The sequence below is a fragment of the Malus sylvestris genome, chromosome 2 (genome assembly GCF_916048215.2).
Source record: "Malus sylvestris chromosome 2, drMalSylv7.2, whole genome shotgun sequence".
NCBI lineage: Eukaryota > Viridiplantae > Streptophyta > Magnoliopsida > Rosales > Rosaceae > Malus > Malus sylvestris.
In genome coordinates, this window is record NC_062261.1 from 8,793,534 (window position 1) to 8,811,298 (window position 17,765).

General features: G+C 36.3%; 3 protein-coding genes and 1 pseudogene across 4 annotated transcripts in view; 2 read left to right on the plus strand and 2 right to left on the minus strand.

The window, feature by feature from the left end:
- The window catches only part of LOC126581925 (protein GRIP-like), a 53,204-nt gene that overhangs the window by 24,958 nt on the left and 10,481 nt on the right, over positions 1-17,765 (minus strand). The gene's annotated exons all lie outside the window — the stretch shown is intronic.
- On the minus strand, positions 1,749-6,568 carry LOC126587320 (ubiquitin domain-containing protein DSK2b-like; annotated as a pseudogene).
- LOC126581938 (uncharacterized) lies at positions 6,877-11,966 on the plus strand. The gene is made up of 15 exons (XM_050245886.1): positions 6,877-7,053; positions 7,129-7,198; positions 7,319-7,429; positions 7,614-7,711; positions 7,816-7,899; positions 8,057-8,202; positions 8,329-8,401; positions 8,549-8,594; positions 8,703-8,812; positions 8,934-9,041; positions 9,168-9,230; positions 9,784-9,845; positions 10,105-10,417; positions 10,838-11,651; positions 11,741-11,966. Exons 1-14 carry the CDS (start codon positions 6,982-6,984, stop codon positions 11,618-11,620), a joined length of 2,139 nt encoding a protein of 712 aa, XP_050101843.1. The 5' UTR covers positions 6,877-6,981; the 3' UTR covers positions 11,621-11,651; positions 11,741-11,966.
- On the plus strand, positions 14,122-17,523 carry LOC126581972 (G2/mitotic-specific cyclin-2-like). Of its 2 annotated transcripts, none has more exons than XM_050245923.1 (11): positions 14,122-14,428; positions 14,549-14,684; positions 14,790-14,846; positions 15,003-15,045; positions 15,137-15,328; positions 15,422-15,547; positions 16,073-16,162; positions 16,299-16,520; positions 16,633-16,731; positions 16,817-16,995; positions 17,096-17,523. In XM_050245923.1, exons 1-11 carry the CDS (start codon positions 14,374-14,376, stop codon positions 17,241-17,243), a joined length of 1,347 nt encoding a protein of 448 aa, XP_050101880.1. In that variant the 5' UTR covers positions 14,122-14,373; the 3' UTR covers positions 17,244-17,523. The 2 variants fall into 2 exon arrangements, with proteins under 2 accessions (XP_050101880.1, XP_050101886.1); XM_050245929.1 differs by having other exon boundaries at positions 14,123-14,428; positions 14,552-14,684.

Below are 17,765 nucleotides of genomic sequence, written 5' to 3' on the forward strand. Positions count from 1 at the left end.
ATGACGATTTTGACCTTGAGGTCCGAGTCCTCCGACGAAACATATATATTGACATTAGGGCAAATATGGTATGACATGCAAGAGAAAACCTGAAAAGTTAATCATGAAACGGCTTCCATATTTGTTCATATGTGAGCCAAAATCTAACCTGGATTATTTGTTTCTAACAATCTGGGATACATTGCACCTCTAATTCAAATTTGGGAGATTGGTGAGCATGTAATTTTTTATTTAAAGAATATATTGTTCTAATTTACGGGAATATAGATTTAAATTTGAGTGCAAAGCGGCGGTCACACTATCGTTATCAAGACCTAACTCATATTTTGTAAATGAGCCAACATGATCCTCTCCGGATCCTTTTGGTGACGATCCTAGGGATCCATGAATTGTATCAGTTCATCGTACATCGTGCGATCAGTTTTTGTCAAGTACTGTTTATGTTTATTTTTAAATAAAAATATTTAAAATGATTTTTAACCATACGATGTACGATGAACGGACACGATTCACGAATTCTTAGAAGCCTCACAAAGAGGATCCGGCGAAGATCCAAACTAGTAAATGAGTAACAAGCCCCTCATTTCAAAAATGTCATTGGTGAACATTATCCAAATAAAAATAAAAATAACTTTGGAAATGATGAGGTCGCTAAATTCAAGTACAATGTACGACTAATCTACTGCATGTAATTTCTTATAGAAAATCTACTACAACTCATGTTTGGTTGAATTGGATTAGGTCATTAACAATTCGATTAACTTAACTAATTAGGATTAAGTAAACATAGGAAGTTGTTGAATTAATTCCATGTATTTCTTAGAGAGGAGCAATGTTATTTAGACACAAAACTGTTTTACACTCAATTAATATAATTGGATTTCACATACAATATATAGCATGGCCTACCAAAAAAAAAGGAGTTCTCTAGCAAGGTACTTTGATCCAAGCCCAAATATTTGAGCTGTTATTAAATTTTCTTTAATTATTTGAAAATATGACTAAACTTATTTGCTGACTAAATTTGAAATTTTTGTGATTAAAAGTCAAAATTGATATCAATGTTAAATTTATTTTAATTAATCTTAATAGTGAATCCCTTATTTCACTAACATTTTACCCAATAGTTTTTTTAATTTTTTTAATAAATACAACCATTTAAAGCTCTATATTAATAAGAAAATAACATTTGACATTTCGGTTGAAGAAGTACAAAATTTGATATAAGACTTCAGATTGCCACATGAGCATCAATTGTAATTTGTTTGTTAGAATTTGACATTTTCTTTGGGTAAGAAAGGGGGAAAACACATGGAAATTTAAGGGTCTGTTTGATACCTATTCATTTTTTTTATCATTTTTTAAAACATTTCTTAAAAATAATTTTCTTTAAGACTCAAAAACTTGATTGGTTTGTGAAAAAAAAAGGAGAGAGAAAGAAGAAAAGAGAGATAGATTTGGATTGAGGAGAGAAGTGAGAGAAAAGAAATGAGTCAATTTAAGTTTAAAAACCCTAAAAACTCACTTTTTATGTATTTAGAGAATATATTATATTTTTGAGCTAGTCTTGAGTTTAGTTTTTGAAAATAGTCATACCAAACAAGTTTTTAAAGCCTAAAGCCTAAAACTTGAAAATTGTTTTTTAGTTTTAAAAGTTGGATTCAAGTAGAGTACCAAACAGGCTCTAAACAGCTATATCTACCTACAAATACTTGAAAAGTGCAAGAAATATCTCCTAAGTACACAACTTTTCCAAACCATTCATGTGGTAAACAATTTCTCTTTTTCTTATGTACACTCGGGACTGCCAGGCATCCGAGGAAGGAGACCATAATCCGATGACCATAGATTTGCGCCGCCACTAACATAGGGCTCGTATAGTCAGAATATCACATCTCAGATTCTCAGGTCTAACATGACTAATCTCGGCAGGCACCACATGGACAGAACCAGATAAATGGAAACATTGAAAATATAACCTATCAGCCCAAATTCCCCAAAAGCCGCTCGACTGCTGCGTGGACATTTCCTGCGGTGGCCATCAGAGCCCGTATGTTCTCTTGTCGGTCAAAGAAACCCATCTCCTGAAGTTGGGAAAGCTGCGCAGCATAGAGTTCATCCGGAGGCACTGAAATACACGGCATATAATTAATACAAACCAAACAAAAGAAATCCTTCTATATAAGAAATGAAAGGTTAGAACCCAGAATCTGCAGTCAAATAATGTTAAGAAGGAATAAATTTCATCATCAAGCTTATTCTATTAATAGGGAATAAAATGACACCTCGTTCATATACTGAGGATTAGAGAGGAGGCTTTGCATTATTTGAGAAACCGCTGGATTTTGCATTAACTGATTCAGTAAATTGCTATCCTGCGGCATAGCACCAAATGCTCCTTCCAACTCTGGATAGCTTCTAGCTGTGCCAGTTGGTGTCTATGGCCTAGCATCCCCGAAAGGATTTGACCATGCGGTGTTAGTTTGATCAATTCCAACTGCTAAATTTGGATCTAGTCAACAACTGATTGGTAATGTTTAAAACAAAAAAAGGGGAACACAAAATATTGACCTTAACTAGAGGAAGCAAGGTTAAAAGAACTCATTAATAGCGCGTTTACTAACCCGTAATCGGAATGAGAATAAGGAATCCGATTCCAATTTCAGATTATACATGTGTTTACTAAAATTGGGAGGAATCAAAAGTGTGTGGGGCCCACACAAAAAATGGAATCCAATTCCTTAAATTGGAGGATTTTGATTCCCAACATATACAAGGTATTTGGATTCCGGATTACCCAAGCAATCAGAATGATAATTTTTTTCCCTTTATGCTCTCACTTACTTTCATTGTTTCCAAGATTATCCTTTTAACCCTAGACTTATTTTTCTTTTCACCCAACTCATTTTCTATCTTCACCCAGCTCATTTCTTTTCACCCAACCCATTTCCTTCTAGCTCATTAAGCATAATTCTATGCTCATTCACATTATGCACAAACTCCACACATTGCCGAAGAGAAAAAATTACAACTTGAGCGAGAAAATTTAGATATTAAAGTCAATACTTAAATTTATTAAAAAAAAAAAAAACTAAATCATTTTAGTATGTCTATGAAATAAAAAAGCAATTTAATTTTTTCTTACTATTATATATTATATCAAATTTTATTAAAAAAAAGTATATAAAATATTTGATTTGAGACAAGGGCATTTTAGTAATCATACTGGTTTATATTCCGATTTTGCTAAATTAGTAAACAGCTTTATGGAATTGTATTCAGATTCCGGACAGTTTTAGTAAACAAATTCAACAAGAATCTGATTCTGATTCCACCTCATTTCAATTCCTCCTCAATCCAATTTCTCTCAATTTGATTACGGATTAGTAAACGCGCTATAAATGTTCCATTGTATTGTGGCAATATTGTTACAACTAACTAGTAGTCTAGTACTAATGCTATATTAGAAAAGGCGGAACTAGCTCAACTATAAAATTAAAAATAGGATAGTGCTATTTGCACACTCATTTTTACCTTCTACACACCCTTGTTAATTTTCGACATTAATCTCTTTCAATTCATTCGATTCGACGGTCGAAAATTGAAAGGAGTTTGTGAGAAGTAAAAATTGGTGTGTGGTTAGCACTACCCTAAAAAATAATAGATGGTGCCTGCTAGCTTAAGTGGAATTATCACTTCCACTTCATCAAGGATGAGAAATACTAATACCTGTTATCTAGTTAACGAGCCCAACTTGCCCCCATTAAAACAAAAGTGCTAGAAAAGGAGAATCTTTCTTCCCCTTCAAACTTTGTGCCGATGACTGATAGAGGAAATACCACATCTCTATCCGGACAACATGGAATGATAAAAAAAATTGATTAGGCCATAAGATTGTGCACTATGTCCCAACAACATAAGGGACTCAAAGCAAACAAAGTTTAAGCGTACTGCTCGAAAGCGAAAACATTGCACAATAGAAGCAAGTGAGCAAGAGCTTACTGCCTGCAGAGGACCATGGGTTGGGAAGTGGGTTAGTATTTGGAGCAGGTGAACCAGTTGCTGAATCAGAACTAACTGTCGACTGGTTAGTGGACTGAGCTCTGGTTTGGTTGCCAACTTGGGTCCTCAAAAGAGCTGCAAACGTGTTTGAACCATCACTTCCAGCATCCCCAGCCATTGTCGTTGCATTCATTAATGGCTCTTGTACGTTCTCATACATGCTTCTAAGCATGTTAAATCCCTCTGGAGTGGCTTCGATGTTGCTCATGGCTCTGTCAGTGTTGCGCATCATCTCACGCATATGCTCGGTGTTTCTTGCCGCTTCAAGTGTCCGACGAAGAGTGCTAGGATCATTAAGTACGTGTGCTAGCTCGGGATTTGGATCCATAATTTCACGCATTTGAGGGTTGTTCATAATCAAGTTCCGCATATGTCCGGATTATTCATATTATTTTGAATGGCAGGCACGTTCATCATGTCTCTGATCACATTAGCGTTCTGAGTCATTTGTTCAAAGTCAGGAAACCCATCTCTGAAATAGACCACCAGTGCTACCCATCCCATTTCCATTAAGTCCAAGTCCAAGGAATGGCGAGGCTCCAAACCCAGACCCCCCCCCCCCCCCCCCAATGTCCCACCACCTTCACTAGATCCAACAACCCTTGCTTGGGTAGAATTAGCAGCTCCACCATTGGTCGCAACCCCAGTGTTTGCTGAGGCAGCTGGTGCAAAACCACGAACCATATGAAGAGTGTGATATGCCTCCAAACCTATTTGAATCAAACAAAGAATTCACATTTGCTCCAATATAAATCTTAACCTTCATATAGAAAAGAACCCATGCCTAAATTCTCCTCTCATAAAAGAAACACAAGGAATTGTCGAATGCCTAAACAATAAACTGTAGAGCATGCACCCCAAGCAGCACTACCAACGACTACAAGACAAATAAAACAAGCAGGGTTCCCTCCCACAAAGTGTTCTTTAAATGAGATTACTTGCATACAAACATTTTTCACCGAGGATAAAGAATCAAAGCTACAAAAAATTTAACAAAACAATAAAAAAATTAAAGCCTGGAAAATTGGAGCAAAGCTTCATAGTCAAAAGGATTTGAGGGAGCTGAGAGGCAACCGGATTATATATGTCTATGAGATAATGAAAATGCGATTATGAGATTATGTGAACACCTGTAGATGCTCCGGTTATAAAATGTAATTATGAGACAGAGGCCCAGGGCAATAGGGGTAGAGGAAGACCTAGGAAGACTTTGAAAGAGATTTTAAGAAAAGACTGAGAGTACTTGGAGTTAACAAAAGAATAGGCGCAAAACCCAGCGCAGTGGCGTTCTATGATTCATACAACTAACCCCATTCAGTGGAATAATGTTTTGTTGTTGGGACAAGGATTGTCTGCCTCCCACTTCTGGTGCCCTCCCGTGCCCTTCTGTTTGTGTGGTCACGGTTAAACCACGTCAATATTTTATATTATTATTCATTTTTTGTCTTATTATTTCAATAAAAAAAATAATATAAAATGTTGACGTGATTTAACTGTGATTACATAAAACAGAAAAACACAGAAGGACATCGAAAATGGGAGGGCAGACAATCGTTTTCCTTGTTGTTGTATGAGATAACGAAAGCTTTCTACTCATGCCTGCCCTATTATTCGATAAAGAAAGCTCACTGCTCCTAGTGACACCTGCCCTATCATTCAAGTTTTCATTCCTGCCTTCTCTAATTCTCTTAACCGTCATATCGAAATTAATTACCGAACGGACAAAAGCTAAAACTACATATCTGTATAATCCAAAATTCCAAACAGGCTGAAGATTGAACTTCAACTATATTACCGTGTCTGCAACTCTTTTACCAACAAGCTATGCAACAACGTAATGTGAAATGAATTACCGCCCTAACAGTGATCTGTAAATGCATATACATTCAAAAGAAAAAACAACGAAAATGGATCCGCAAACACATTGATTCAATCACAACAGTAACAATACTTCTCAATTTTTACCACAAAACAAACACACTGACAAAATTAATTAAATTTAAATAAGAACAACGTACAGCAATAAGAAATTAGATGGTACCGTAGCTTTGGAGTGTTTGATCGTCCTTCAAGATCCGGCCCTTGTAAATCAGCCGCTGCTGATTGGCCGGAATGTTGCATTTCGGCGAGAGAACTTCCTTGAACGATCCAACGGTGGATTCGAGGCCAATCTGAACGCTGAACTTTGAGCCATTGGAAACAACTCGTGGATTTCGATATTGTAATTTTAGTTCTACTTTGATTTCTCGAGGCCGTTTCAAGACGAAGAAGCTCTAAATGTCGTTCCAATTTTTATTTGAGTGGATATAAAGTCAAATATTTTCTTCTCAATCGTTTATAGATATAAATTATCATCATCGTTGTATGTGAAAATTGAATCTCGAATTCGATTTACTAAAATCTACACAGGAATCATAGAGGCACCAAGTCCATCTCTTGGTTAGACAGCGCCAACAAAAACCAAATTAATGACCGAGGCAAAATCAACCATCATGACATCTCTCATGGTGATGTTTTGATTTCTTTTTTAACATAAATTGTCATAATACAAATAATTAGATACTTAACAAAAAATTCAATCACTTATATTATGAACTTGTGTACCGATCCGATGTTCGGGCACAACCAAAAAAATTTCTCCTGTGTGTCCTTGTTAATGTGACAAGTAGGCTTGAAGGGAAAAAAGAAAAAAACAAAACAGAGACAAGTAAGCATTTTTATCTATAAAACTCAAAGTGGGACCCGCTCAAAACAACAGAAGAAGATGAGGCCGTGACTACACACGGTCACAGCTAGGTGGTCTTATCACTAGGGGTTATAAGAAAAGCCAAAGAAAATTGCACGAAAAAATTGCTGCCGCTGCTGCTGCTGCAACGCACAAAAAAGGTGCCAGAAAGCGCGCCATGATATTCATCTTCCATGGCAATAATATCTCCGCGAGGCTCCAACAAGTTCTTGCTATCTCGCCTCGGAGCCCTAATCACGCAACAGGTCCCTCTCTAACCTTTTACTTTCTTTGAGGCATTTCGTCGAACATTTGGTGACTGGTGTTTCCTCAATGCGCAGAGACTCGTCCACGCATTGTCTGAGGGAGGATTGCAATCTCAGGTTCACCCTAAAATGGTCCCGGACCAAGGTATATGCATTAAAGTCTTTGCATTTGTGTACTTCGAAAGGAAAGGTTGATTTTTGTTATGGCTATTAGCCATTGGCGTTGTGTATAATATGCACTTTTGTTCATTTATGAATTGGGTAGGTTTCATTGATATGTATAAGTGGAAAAAGATCGACGCGAGGGCCCTCGGGATAAAGCCCTCCATGATTTCGCATCCCTCTTGGATTGTGTTGAAACTTCTTCAGGCTGAAGGTAACATCATGTTCCATTTTCGCTCTCATTGTTGATGTACGTATGTTGGTGGTGTTGTGTGTTTGTGTAGAGCTAAGCATTTATATGCCTCACTGAAGTCCAATAACCATCGGAATTATTCAGTTAAAGGGTTTATTTTGACTTGGCTGAATTGGATGGTTTGCTTATCTTTTAATGTATGCAGGGTTTGAGGCCTACTTAGTGGGTGGATGTGTTAGAGACTTAATCCTTAAAAGGATACCTAAAGACTTCGATGTGATCACTACAGCTAATCTTAAAGAGGTTCGTAACGCTTTATTTTAAAGTGTTCTTCTCAACTCCTGTAGATTGTGATACGTTGCTAGGTGGGGAAATTCAGACTCCTTTGGTTGTTTAACCTATTACAGATCAAGAAGAAATTTCATCGTGCAGATGTTGTTGGGCAACGGTTTCCTATATGCAGGGTGCATGTTAAAGGCACAGTCATTGAGGTTGGTTGGTGAACCTTTTAGTTACAGTATCTTCTTGCGTGACTATTTTTATTGTTCGAGATATCATTTTCTTATTCAAATAGTATGCAGCTGTTTCAACTTGCCTTTAGTATCCTATCTTGATGTTCCTTTGTTCTTCCTTTGACTCCTGTAACAGGTATCAAGTTTTGAAACAGTGGCAAGAGATGCAGGAAAAAAGAAAGAGAAACAGAAAGATAATTTATCTTTTAGGCCGCCTGGCTGTGATAAGAAAGATTTCATCCGTTGGAAAAACAGCATGCATCGGGACTTCACTATTAACAGGTACCCTTATCTTCCATTTTTCACCATACCATGTGCTATGCTAGCAATATAAATACTCTCTCTATTCATTTGACCTGTGTAATTCAATTTCATTTGACAACACAATTTGTGAAATTGTGCAAGCAGTTTATTCTTTGATCCTTTTACGAATAAGGTCTATGATTATGCCAATGGAATGGTGGACTTAAGGCACTTAAAGGTAACTCCCAATTTCCCTTTGTTTATGGAAATCTTTACCTTCCTATAAAATAGTTTTTTATTTTTTTATTTTTTATTTTTATTTTTTTTACAATATGTCATCTGAAGTTTATTAAGATGAATTATTTTTTGGGTGGCATGGACTTAGCTACGGACACTAGCCCCTGCCAAGTTGTCGTTTGAAGAGGATTGTGGTAGGTGTTCCCATCTTTTATGCAAACTTTTGATACCATTTGGATGCAACAGCTAAGTGAGTGTATCAGATTAACATAACTTGTTAATATTCAAACTCTCTGATACAGCAAGAATCTTGAGGGGCTTAAGAATTGCTGCTCGTCTGAGCTTGTCAATTTCAAAAGAAACTGAGACTGCAATGCATAAGCTTTCTTCATCCATTTTGAGTTTGAGTAAGGTACCTCTGAAACTACTTTATATGCATAAGATTGCATGCTGGCTCGGTTATTTTCCATTTGTCTTTGGGAGGGATAATGTCCGATACCACTTGTTCAAACTGACATTCTTTGTCCATTCAGTTCAGAAAAATGATGGAGATGGACTATATGCTTTCTTATGGAGCTGCTGAGGCGTCACTATGTTTGCTGTGGAGATTTGATCTGATCAGAATTCTGTTTCCCTTTCATGTACGTGCTCGTTTCATATTATAAAATAATCCTTTATCGTAATGAAACATATATTACAAATAATTTTTTCATTACAAATAAATCCATAGTCATTAGGTGTATATCTGACACAAACTGGTATTGTAGGCAGCATACTTTGACCAACAGAGTGAAAACTTGAAAGGCGCTAAGAGTTCCTCGATGTTGATGGTAAGTAAAACACTACAAAAAGTTTCTTCAATTTTAATATTTAACCAAAAGAGATTTCTTAAATCCATAATACTGGAGAGATTGTGCAAGAAAAAAAAAAGGATTTATAAAAAGCAATGATTTGAAAACTACAGAAGGATCTTTTTGCATCCCAAATCAAGTGTGGTTTGATTCAGTAACTTTGCAAGAGCTCGAAGAGGAATCATTTACAGAGATACTTCTAAGTTGGATCCTTCAATATTATGATCTAGAAGGGTCTCAGTTTTCTTTTGTCAAATCAAAAATCAAATAATTATTTTTTATTATGTTAAACTGTTAATAATGTTAGAACTTTTATCGCGTCTCCCAGTTAGAATTTATGGAACAAGAGCTATTGAGAGTTTTCTAATTTTTCTTCCACGACAGTTTTGTGTGTGCTTGTGGTATTTGTTTTTGTATTACTCAAATGTAGGGATCTAGTCTTCGACTCTTTTTCATTTGATGTGGAGCCAAGTTAATTTATGCCCAACCCAGCAATTTAGTTAGATTTTGATTTTTCTTTCTTTTTGAACAGAAATTATTCTCGAATATGGATAAAGTGGTTAGCTGTGATCGGCCTGGTCACTGCTCTTTATGGTGAGATAAACGTTTATTGTTTCTGGTAGATTATAATATCCAACACATCGTGGCATTTCATTTTATTTATTTTTATAAACTTGGTTCTGAGCACTAGTTTAAATTTTTTTAACCAGTTTATATGACAATGAGCGTATGCTAGCTGTGCCCTGTGCCTTGCACCTAGTCACATTGGGAATTCAGTCTTTTATAAATAGTTGGGTTTCAGGTTTCTAAATGTAATGCAGATGTCACTGCTGATTAATTGTCTTTATTACAGGGTCGGACTGTTGGCATTTCACCTGGCGCTAGTCAATAATCCACAAGATGCTCTTGTAGTGTTGACTTTTGCTTCCGTTCTGTATCATGAAGAATGGGAAGAAGGTGTTAAATTTTCCAGAGACAATGCTGCGTCGATAGTTAAATATGTACCTGAGATCTCAGGCTCATGTGGATTTAAATCAGAGGAAGAACTTGCAAAACAAGTTTCCAAGTTAGCTTCTTTTATGCTAGATTATATTGCCGCTTTAGCTGCAACAAAAGATCCTGATGAATCAATGTCGAGATATCCTGTTTTGCCATTCTCTGAGTTGGTAAGTACGTCTAATTGATATTCAATTCCTGAGCTGGAATTTGATGTGTCTCTCATGTCACTTATCTGCATTTTTCTCATCCCATCATGAAACGCTATTGTTTTGGAATTTGGTATTAATATTCAACCGCATTGCACGATTTTTATATGAATTTTTGTTCCCTTTTACTGTTTTACCATATCATGCCTTGATTTTGTATCACAGGAGTATGTCACAAATCCTTGGACTATAGACTAAGTGTTACCTTTTACAGTTTTACCATATCACGCCTACTATGTGCTGTTACTGTCAAATCCCATTTAGCAGTTAATTTTAAAATATTTGTTTTTGTGCTTGTATAAAGTTTTTCTTTGGTTGGAGTACTTATATATTGTTTCATATGTGCCTAATTCGATTAAAACAAATGTGATTCGTTCTCAGGCATTTTTACCTAAGAATATGGCTAAACATGTTGCTGCAATTGTTGAAGTCCTGACCAACGACATCGAATATTACAATCAAGGAAGGAAGAATTTTGAGATTGATTACTACTCACTTGGGAAAGGTCATATGCGCGAGATTAGGTTTATTTTAGGAAAGGTTATTCTAGAAACTATGGACAGTGGGATTTTGAGAGCAAAGGAAGTCGTTAAGGGGAAGGAGGACAACTACCACCTGCAGCAGGATATCATTGACAAAAATTTCACTAAAGGTAGAAAACGTGCAACTGATGCCCCCGAAATAAAACAAGAGTTGTCCAAGAAACATAGGGTGAAAGTAGTTTTTGATCCAGATATGGCTACCAATAATCAAGAGGTTGTCGAAACAACTCAATCACCACAGAAGGAGTTGATTTCAGTTCTGGGAAATATGTTAGAGAAGAAAAAACGTCAGTTACCGGAAGAGGTGATTGAGAAAAAGCAAGAGCTTTCTGAGAATGATGAGTTCCAGACGAAGGAGAAGAAGAATACTAAGAAGTGTAATTCAAGTCAGGAGGAGACTATTAAGCTGGAAAATATGTTAGAGCAGAGAGGGTATCCTGTAACACGGAAAGTAATCCATGAGAAGGTTACAGAACTCAGACAAGAAACAGATGAGGAGAGAGGCAGTCCACCTTCCCTATCTTGTATTTTCAGCAGGGGTGTTGAGGAGATTCAGAAACGCAAACAAGTAGCAGAAAAGCCAATATCCAGTCTCCGTCGACTATCTAGTCTCTTCAAGTGAAACTATTGTCGTAAACTAACAAAAATGACATGTATGTTTATTGTGCCTTCCCCTCCCTCCCTCCCTCTCTCTCACTCACAGTTTTCATGAATAATTCTTCCTTTTCTTTCTGCATTGCAGGTGTATCCATAAAAAGTCCAAGGAGCTGGAGGAAAAGTCCTCAGATATACCCCCAGGTTTTGCACATTGTAACATTTTGCTTCCCCGTCCTCATTTCCCTTTCATTTATCGGTTTTAACAATTTTGGTTAGCCTTAGGCATTACGAAATCATGTTAGTTAAGGACCAGTGTGAAATAGTTTGTGCTACAAAATTTGTATTTATTTAATGATTCTTTCGAGGTTCAAGGATCGTCTTTTGGATGCGTATGGGTGACCCTTAACAATGTTGGAAAGCCTTAGGTATCGCCAATATTTTTTCTACTCTGCACAGCCCTGTTTAATTTTGGTTCGATTGCATGAATCAAAGGAGGATCAATCGACAAAAAAGAATGTGTTTGCAGGAGAGAAGGGTTGTGTGTAAAACTCATTTCGCTTTTGAAATATAACTTCAAATGGCTGGATCTCATGTTTGCAAATTGAGTAACATTTGAGGTTTCGAAATAAATGTTCAACTTTGGATTCTGACTTGTGTAGTTATTTTGTAGTAGACTTGGCAATTTTATGCACGACACATTAACTCAATACGAAACAACACAGAAAAAACAAGTTTTGGATCGGGATTAAGAGGTCGGGTGTTTTATCGGATCAACCCATTAAGCACCCCTTAAATCACAAGTTGATTCAAGTCTACTCGTTAATGTTTAATAATTTAGTATGAAGTTTTATTTATTTGATTATTTATTAAAGTAATATGTTGTCCTTAACGGGTATAACGGGTTGGATTAATTTTAATGGTTCGGCTTAGGATTTGAAGTTTAAAACCCGTCACTATAACAGGTTTGACATGACATGATTCATTACGATAACAAGTTTGACACAGAAACTACATGAACACAACAAACATGATCCGTTTGTTACGTCTATTCGTAGTGATTGAACTACTCACGTTGTGCCCCTCAAATTAATTTTTTTTCTTTTTTATTTACAAAATCTATACTAAATTAATTTAAATTAAATGAATTTTTTTAATACGACAACATAGTTACATTAAGGTTTAATAGAATAAATTGGAATCTAGTTCATCATTTATCAAATTCGAACCAAAATCTATCACTTATAAACGAAAAAAAATTTGAACTTAATTGCACAAATTAAAAAGACAATATTCCATTTCTACGGTTCCAATTTGCCAAAATTTATGTTACTTCGCATGTAGGCCCACCGGTACAGTAAGCGGGGCCACATGGAATAATAAAAAAATCAGTACGCTCTCAAATCTCAATCTCTTATTTCACTATTAATTGTTTGGTTAATATTTGTTTTAACGCTTTCACTATTATGTTATCTTGTTACCTATTTCCCCTATTTTGTCTTGGATTTCATATTAATGGAAAGTATTTAATGTGCCACCAAAATGTTCACATCATAATTTCTTATAGCTCATTCATTCATCTGAGCAAAACACGAAAAACTAACGTCATTGCTGACACACTCTTTAATACAGTTGGGTTTCATCTCAGCTACAATAGTAGAGCCCTTTTGCAATGATCTCGCGTGTTAGCAATTATGGCAGTTACTTGTTCAAACTTCATTAAATGTAATTTTGTCTGCCAAATCGTTATAATGTTAATTTTCCAAATTAATCTAGCAAAAATGACCGTTAACATTTTTACAAGCATTTCCCGCGGTCTCTCGAGTTATTCATGCTCCTACAAACCTTCCCGCGATTCTTCTCACTCTCCCCAGTTTTGCCACGAGAGTACATTGAGAACGTAAATAAATAACGTTCTAATAAAAGAAACACTCGCATTAGCTGTTTAGGATCGTAAATTTCATAATCAAATCACATAAAACAATCACGCTACCTTTGCAATTAGAAACTTTTGCCTAGTAGACATTTAAGCAATGTTAAATATTGTAATTTGGGAATAAATACAAATTTATAATTTAAACATGAAAATATTCTGTCCACTCAGCAAATAAGAAGTCACACATAAATTTGGTTAGATGCTAAAATATCCAAAATTTATTAATCTTCTAAATATAACCAATCTAATTAGGTAACCATTATCCTAATTTGATTTAATATTACCCAAAAAAACAATAGAAGGATCCGGTGGGCAGGAGCGCATAGGATTTTTGAGTCCAACCCCCAATCATTGGATAATTGATAAAAAAAAAAAAAAAGCGAAAAGAATTTGATTAATTTGAATCCCACAGGCCAACACCACACGCGAAGGTGACCGTTGTTAGGACATAGGGGTATTACATAGAAAGTCATCTCAATCCGCATGATCCAACGGTCACTTTTCACTAGCCGTTGTATTTGAAAAAAGCAGAAGGGTATTTTTTGGGGTCCTCTCTCTCTCTCTCTCTCTCTCTCTCTCTCTCTCTCTCTGGAGACAAATACCCACTGATTTGCCACTTTATTATGTAGCTCAGCTCTGTCTTTATTTCTACTACTACTCACTGTATTTTGCAGAGATTTCAGTCCTCTCTCTCTCTCTCTTTCTCTCTCTTTCTCTCTCTCTCTAGATGCTCTCTTGGGGAGAAGAAATTTAGGGTGACTCAGAATTCTTAGCCTCTTTGCTCACTTGGGTTTGATTTGGATTGATTGATTTTGATTGTTCCTTCAGGAAATCATAAGCTTAAAATGGTTATTTCTGATGAGAACCGTTCTAATCTGATCAGACCCACAAATATGCAAGGTGAATGAAGTCACTGAAATGGGGTTGATTTTTTAAATTCTGGGCATCTGGATTTTGAGATTTTGATGATGAAAATTTCAAAAGATTCTGACTTTTTTTCGCTTTTCGAACGAAATGTAGGAGGACTAGAGGTGGTTACCGGCAAGCTTGGACAGCAGCAGATTAGGCAGACCAGGAGGGCTTTAGGAGTCATTAATCAGAGCTTGTTAGGAGCTCCAGCATACCCTTGTGTTGTTAACAAGAGACCCTTTACACAGTAATTTTCAAACACTTTTTCGCCTTTCGAATTTTTCATCTTTCACGGGCATGGTTTCTTGAATTTTATTTATTTATTTAGTTTTTTGTTTTTTGTTAATCTCAGAAAACATGAAGTTTATGAGAAGAAGCAGGCAGATCCAGCGCACAGACCAATCACCAGGTTTGAATTTTACCCTTCTATTGTTTTTTCATTTTTTATTTCAATTGTTGGGTTATGAAATTCAAAATTTTGATCTTTAGATCTTAAACCAACATGAAACTCAAATTTTTAAGACGTATTTAACCAAAATTTGATGTTGATTTGCGCTTTTTACAGGAAGTTTGCTGCACAAATTAGCAATCAGCCATCTTGTTTCGAGGTACCGCTATCCGCATCCAGATTGATTTTTAACTTTTCTTATCTGTTTTACCTTATTTGATTGATGGGGTTGGAGCGATGTATATCATCAGGAAGTCAAGATCCCCAAGGTGCCAAACAAAGCAGATGAAACCACCAACTCAGCTGGTTTTGGAGATTGCATTAGTATATTCGTAGACGAAGAATTCAAGTCCCCTGAAGGCCAAGCAGAAGCAATGACGGAGGACGCGGAGCCCATGTTCTTAGAGCAAGAAGAATCAACGCTGGAAGAAGCAAATGATACGGTATATCTCTTTGTAAAACATGTCAAGTTTTTGGATTGTGTTTTGTTGGAAAACCCCAATTTTCTGATTTCACATAAAAATTTGATCTTTTAGAAAGAGGTTGAAATGGAGGACATTGTGGAAGAGCCTCTTGTGGATATTGACGGTGGCGATTTGAAGAATCCGCTTGCAGTTGTAGACTATGTTGAGGATCTCTATGCTTACTATAGGAGAATGGAGGTGAAAATTGCTCACTGTTTTGTTACTGAACAATTAGATATAGCAAATTCATTGTCAAATGATCATAGATATGAAATTATTCAAATGTCACGAGATATATGACCTGATTGATTCGCGCGAAAGCGCGCTGAAGAAGTTCTTTGCGCGCCGCGAAGAACTTGCTACGTGCCTGTACTGATTTAGTAAATTACCTGTCACATTTAGAGTCGCATATCTCGATTCTCGAATGACAAGTAAATCTGTTGTGGATCTCTTTCCATGGCCATTACAGAATACCAATATCTGCAAATGGAAAGCATTTATGTCAGGTCTTAAATTTTCGTCTAACAAATTGTTTGGCATTTGCATTTTAATCGACATCAGAACATTTTCTGTAAAATGTTTGTATATTTTTGTCACAGAGAATTTGATTTGCTTCCTATTTAGCAAAAACCTGAAGTTTTCCTTTTTCGACGAAAAACAAAAGTGGGAAAACATCCATTTCAACCGAAGTGTGACTAACTTAACCAACATTCATATTTGCAGGGTTTTAGCTGTGCCCCACCTAACTATTTGGAGCAACAATGTGACATCAATGAGAAGATGAGGGCTATACTAATTGACTGGCTTATTGAGGTATACTTTTCTTTCCTAAATCGATCAATTTTCCGAAAATGGCAAATGCTTTCTCTTGATTAATCATCAGTGCAGTTCGTTTCAATCAACCTCTTTTACAATTACAAATGACTGATCTGTTTATTCGAATCAACAGGTGCACGACAAGTTTGAGCTACTGAAGGAGACATTGTTTCTTACTGTGAACCTTATAGACAGATTTTTATCCCAGCATACGGTTGTAAGAAAGAAACTTCAGTTGGTTGGTCTGGTTGCCATGCTTTTAGCATGCAAATATGAGGAGGTTTCTGTTCCTATCGTCGGGGATTTGATTCTTATATCAGATAAAGCTTACACAAGGAATGATGTCCTGGAAATGGTAATTCATTGTTCTTTCTCGGGCGAGGGCGATTATGCTTAACTGTTTTGCACACTTTGGAAATAGTTACTTGTTGAAGTTGTAGTAGTAGTTCTAATCCTTTCTGCTGCAGGAGAACCTGATGCTCAACACATTGCAGTTTAACATGTCAGTTCCAACGCCGTATGTCTTCATGAATAGATTCCTCAAGGCTGCTCAATCCGACAAGAAGGTCAGTAGTGATTCATCGAAGATCAAAACATTTTTCTCACGCCAGCGAGATTCTGATTCCTTTTTCTTTAATGTCATCAAAACAGATTGAACTCCTATCGTTCTTCTTAATCGAGCTCTCTCTCGTGGAGTACCAAATGCTTAAGTTTCCACCATCCCTGTTAGCTGCTGCTGCAGTCTACGCTGCTCAATGCACTCTTCTCGGGTTCAAGCAATGGAGCAGCACCTGCGAGTGGCACACAAACTACTCAGAAGAACAGCTCTTGTGTGTACTTTTACTTATTAGTTTCTCCCATATAAAACAATAACTAAATCTTAATCAGTCGAAGAATTTACTAATTAACTCACTAATTTGATGGTAACAGAGAATGCTCAAGTTTGATGGTGGGATTCCACCAGAAGGCGTCGACGGGGAGGCTGACAGGGGTGCACAGGAAGTACAGTACGTCCAAGTTTGGCTACATTGCAAATTCAGAACCAGCAAAGTATCTGGTGCAGAATCAACAACTATAGCAGGCCATACTCTCACTAACAAACATTACATATGATGACTTTGTTAATTGGGTAATTTGGGAAGAAGAAGAAGATTAATGCACTTAATAATTCAGCAACTGTGGTTGCACACCTAGGAAAGTTGGGTTACCCTAGATTTCTAGGATTTGCAGCAGCCTCAAGTTGTTTGCTTGAGAAAGCAGATTAGTGTGTTCTAATTGAACATGCTCCATTTTTCATTTCAAATTTTTACTTTGAACTTCAAATAAATTGATGACACAAATGGATTTCATTTTCTCAATTGTTGTTGCTCATGGTTTATGTTTGAACTTTTTTCGATAGTTGTTGGTAATAACATCTTCTATAGAGAGCAATTTACTAATGCTTTTTGAAAGTTATCATGAATTTCGTGCCGGTAAAAATGTAGAAGACAAAAAAAATGGATAGTAACTATTTTGGACCGCTATTGTAAAGGGTTAAAATATTAGAAATTTTATCCCACCTTACATTTCCGTTTTTATATAATATCAAAATACCAATTTG

Coding starts and splice junctions, on each gene's coding strand:
- LOC126581938 (XM_050245886.1), top strand. CDS start 6,982: ATGGCAATAATATCTCCGCGAGGCTCCAACAAGTTCTTGCTATCTCGC. Junction 7,712..7,815: donor CTACAGCTAATCTTAAAGAG/GTTCGTAACGCT, acceptor AACCTATTACAG/ATCAAGAAGAAATTTCATCG. Junction 8,595..8,702: donor GTCGTTTGAAGAGGATTGTG/GTAGGTGTTCCC, acceptor TCTCTGATACAG/CAAGAATCTTGAGGGGCTTA.
- LOC126581972 (XM_050245923.1), top strand. CDS start 14,374: ATGGTTATTTCTGATGAGAACCGTTCTAATCTGATCAGACCCACAAAT. Junction 16,521..16,632: donor GGAATGATGTCCTGGAAATG/GTAATTCATTGT, acceptor TTTCTGCTGCAG/GAGAACCTGATGCTCAACAC. Junction 16,732..16,816: donor CTGCTCAATCCGACAAGAAG/GTCAGTAGTGAT, acceptor TCATCAAAACAG/ATTGAACTCCTATCGTTCTT.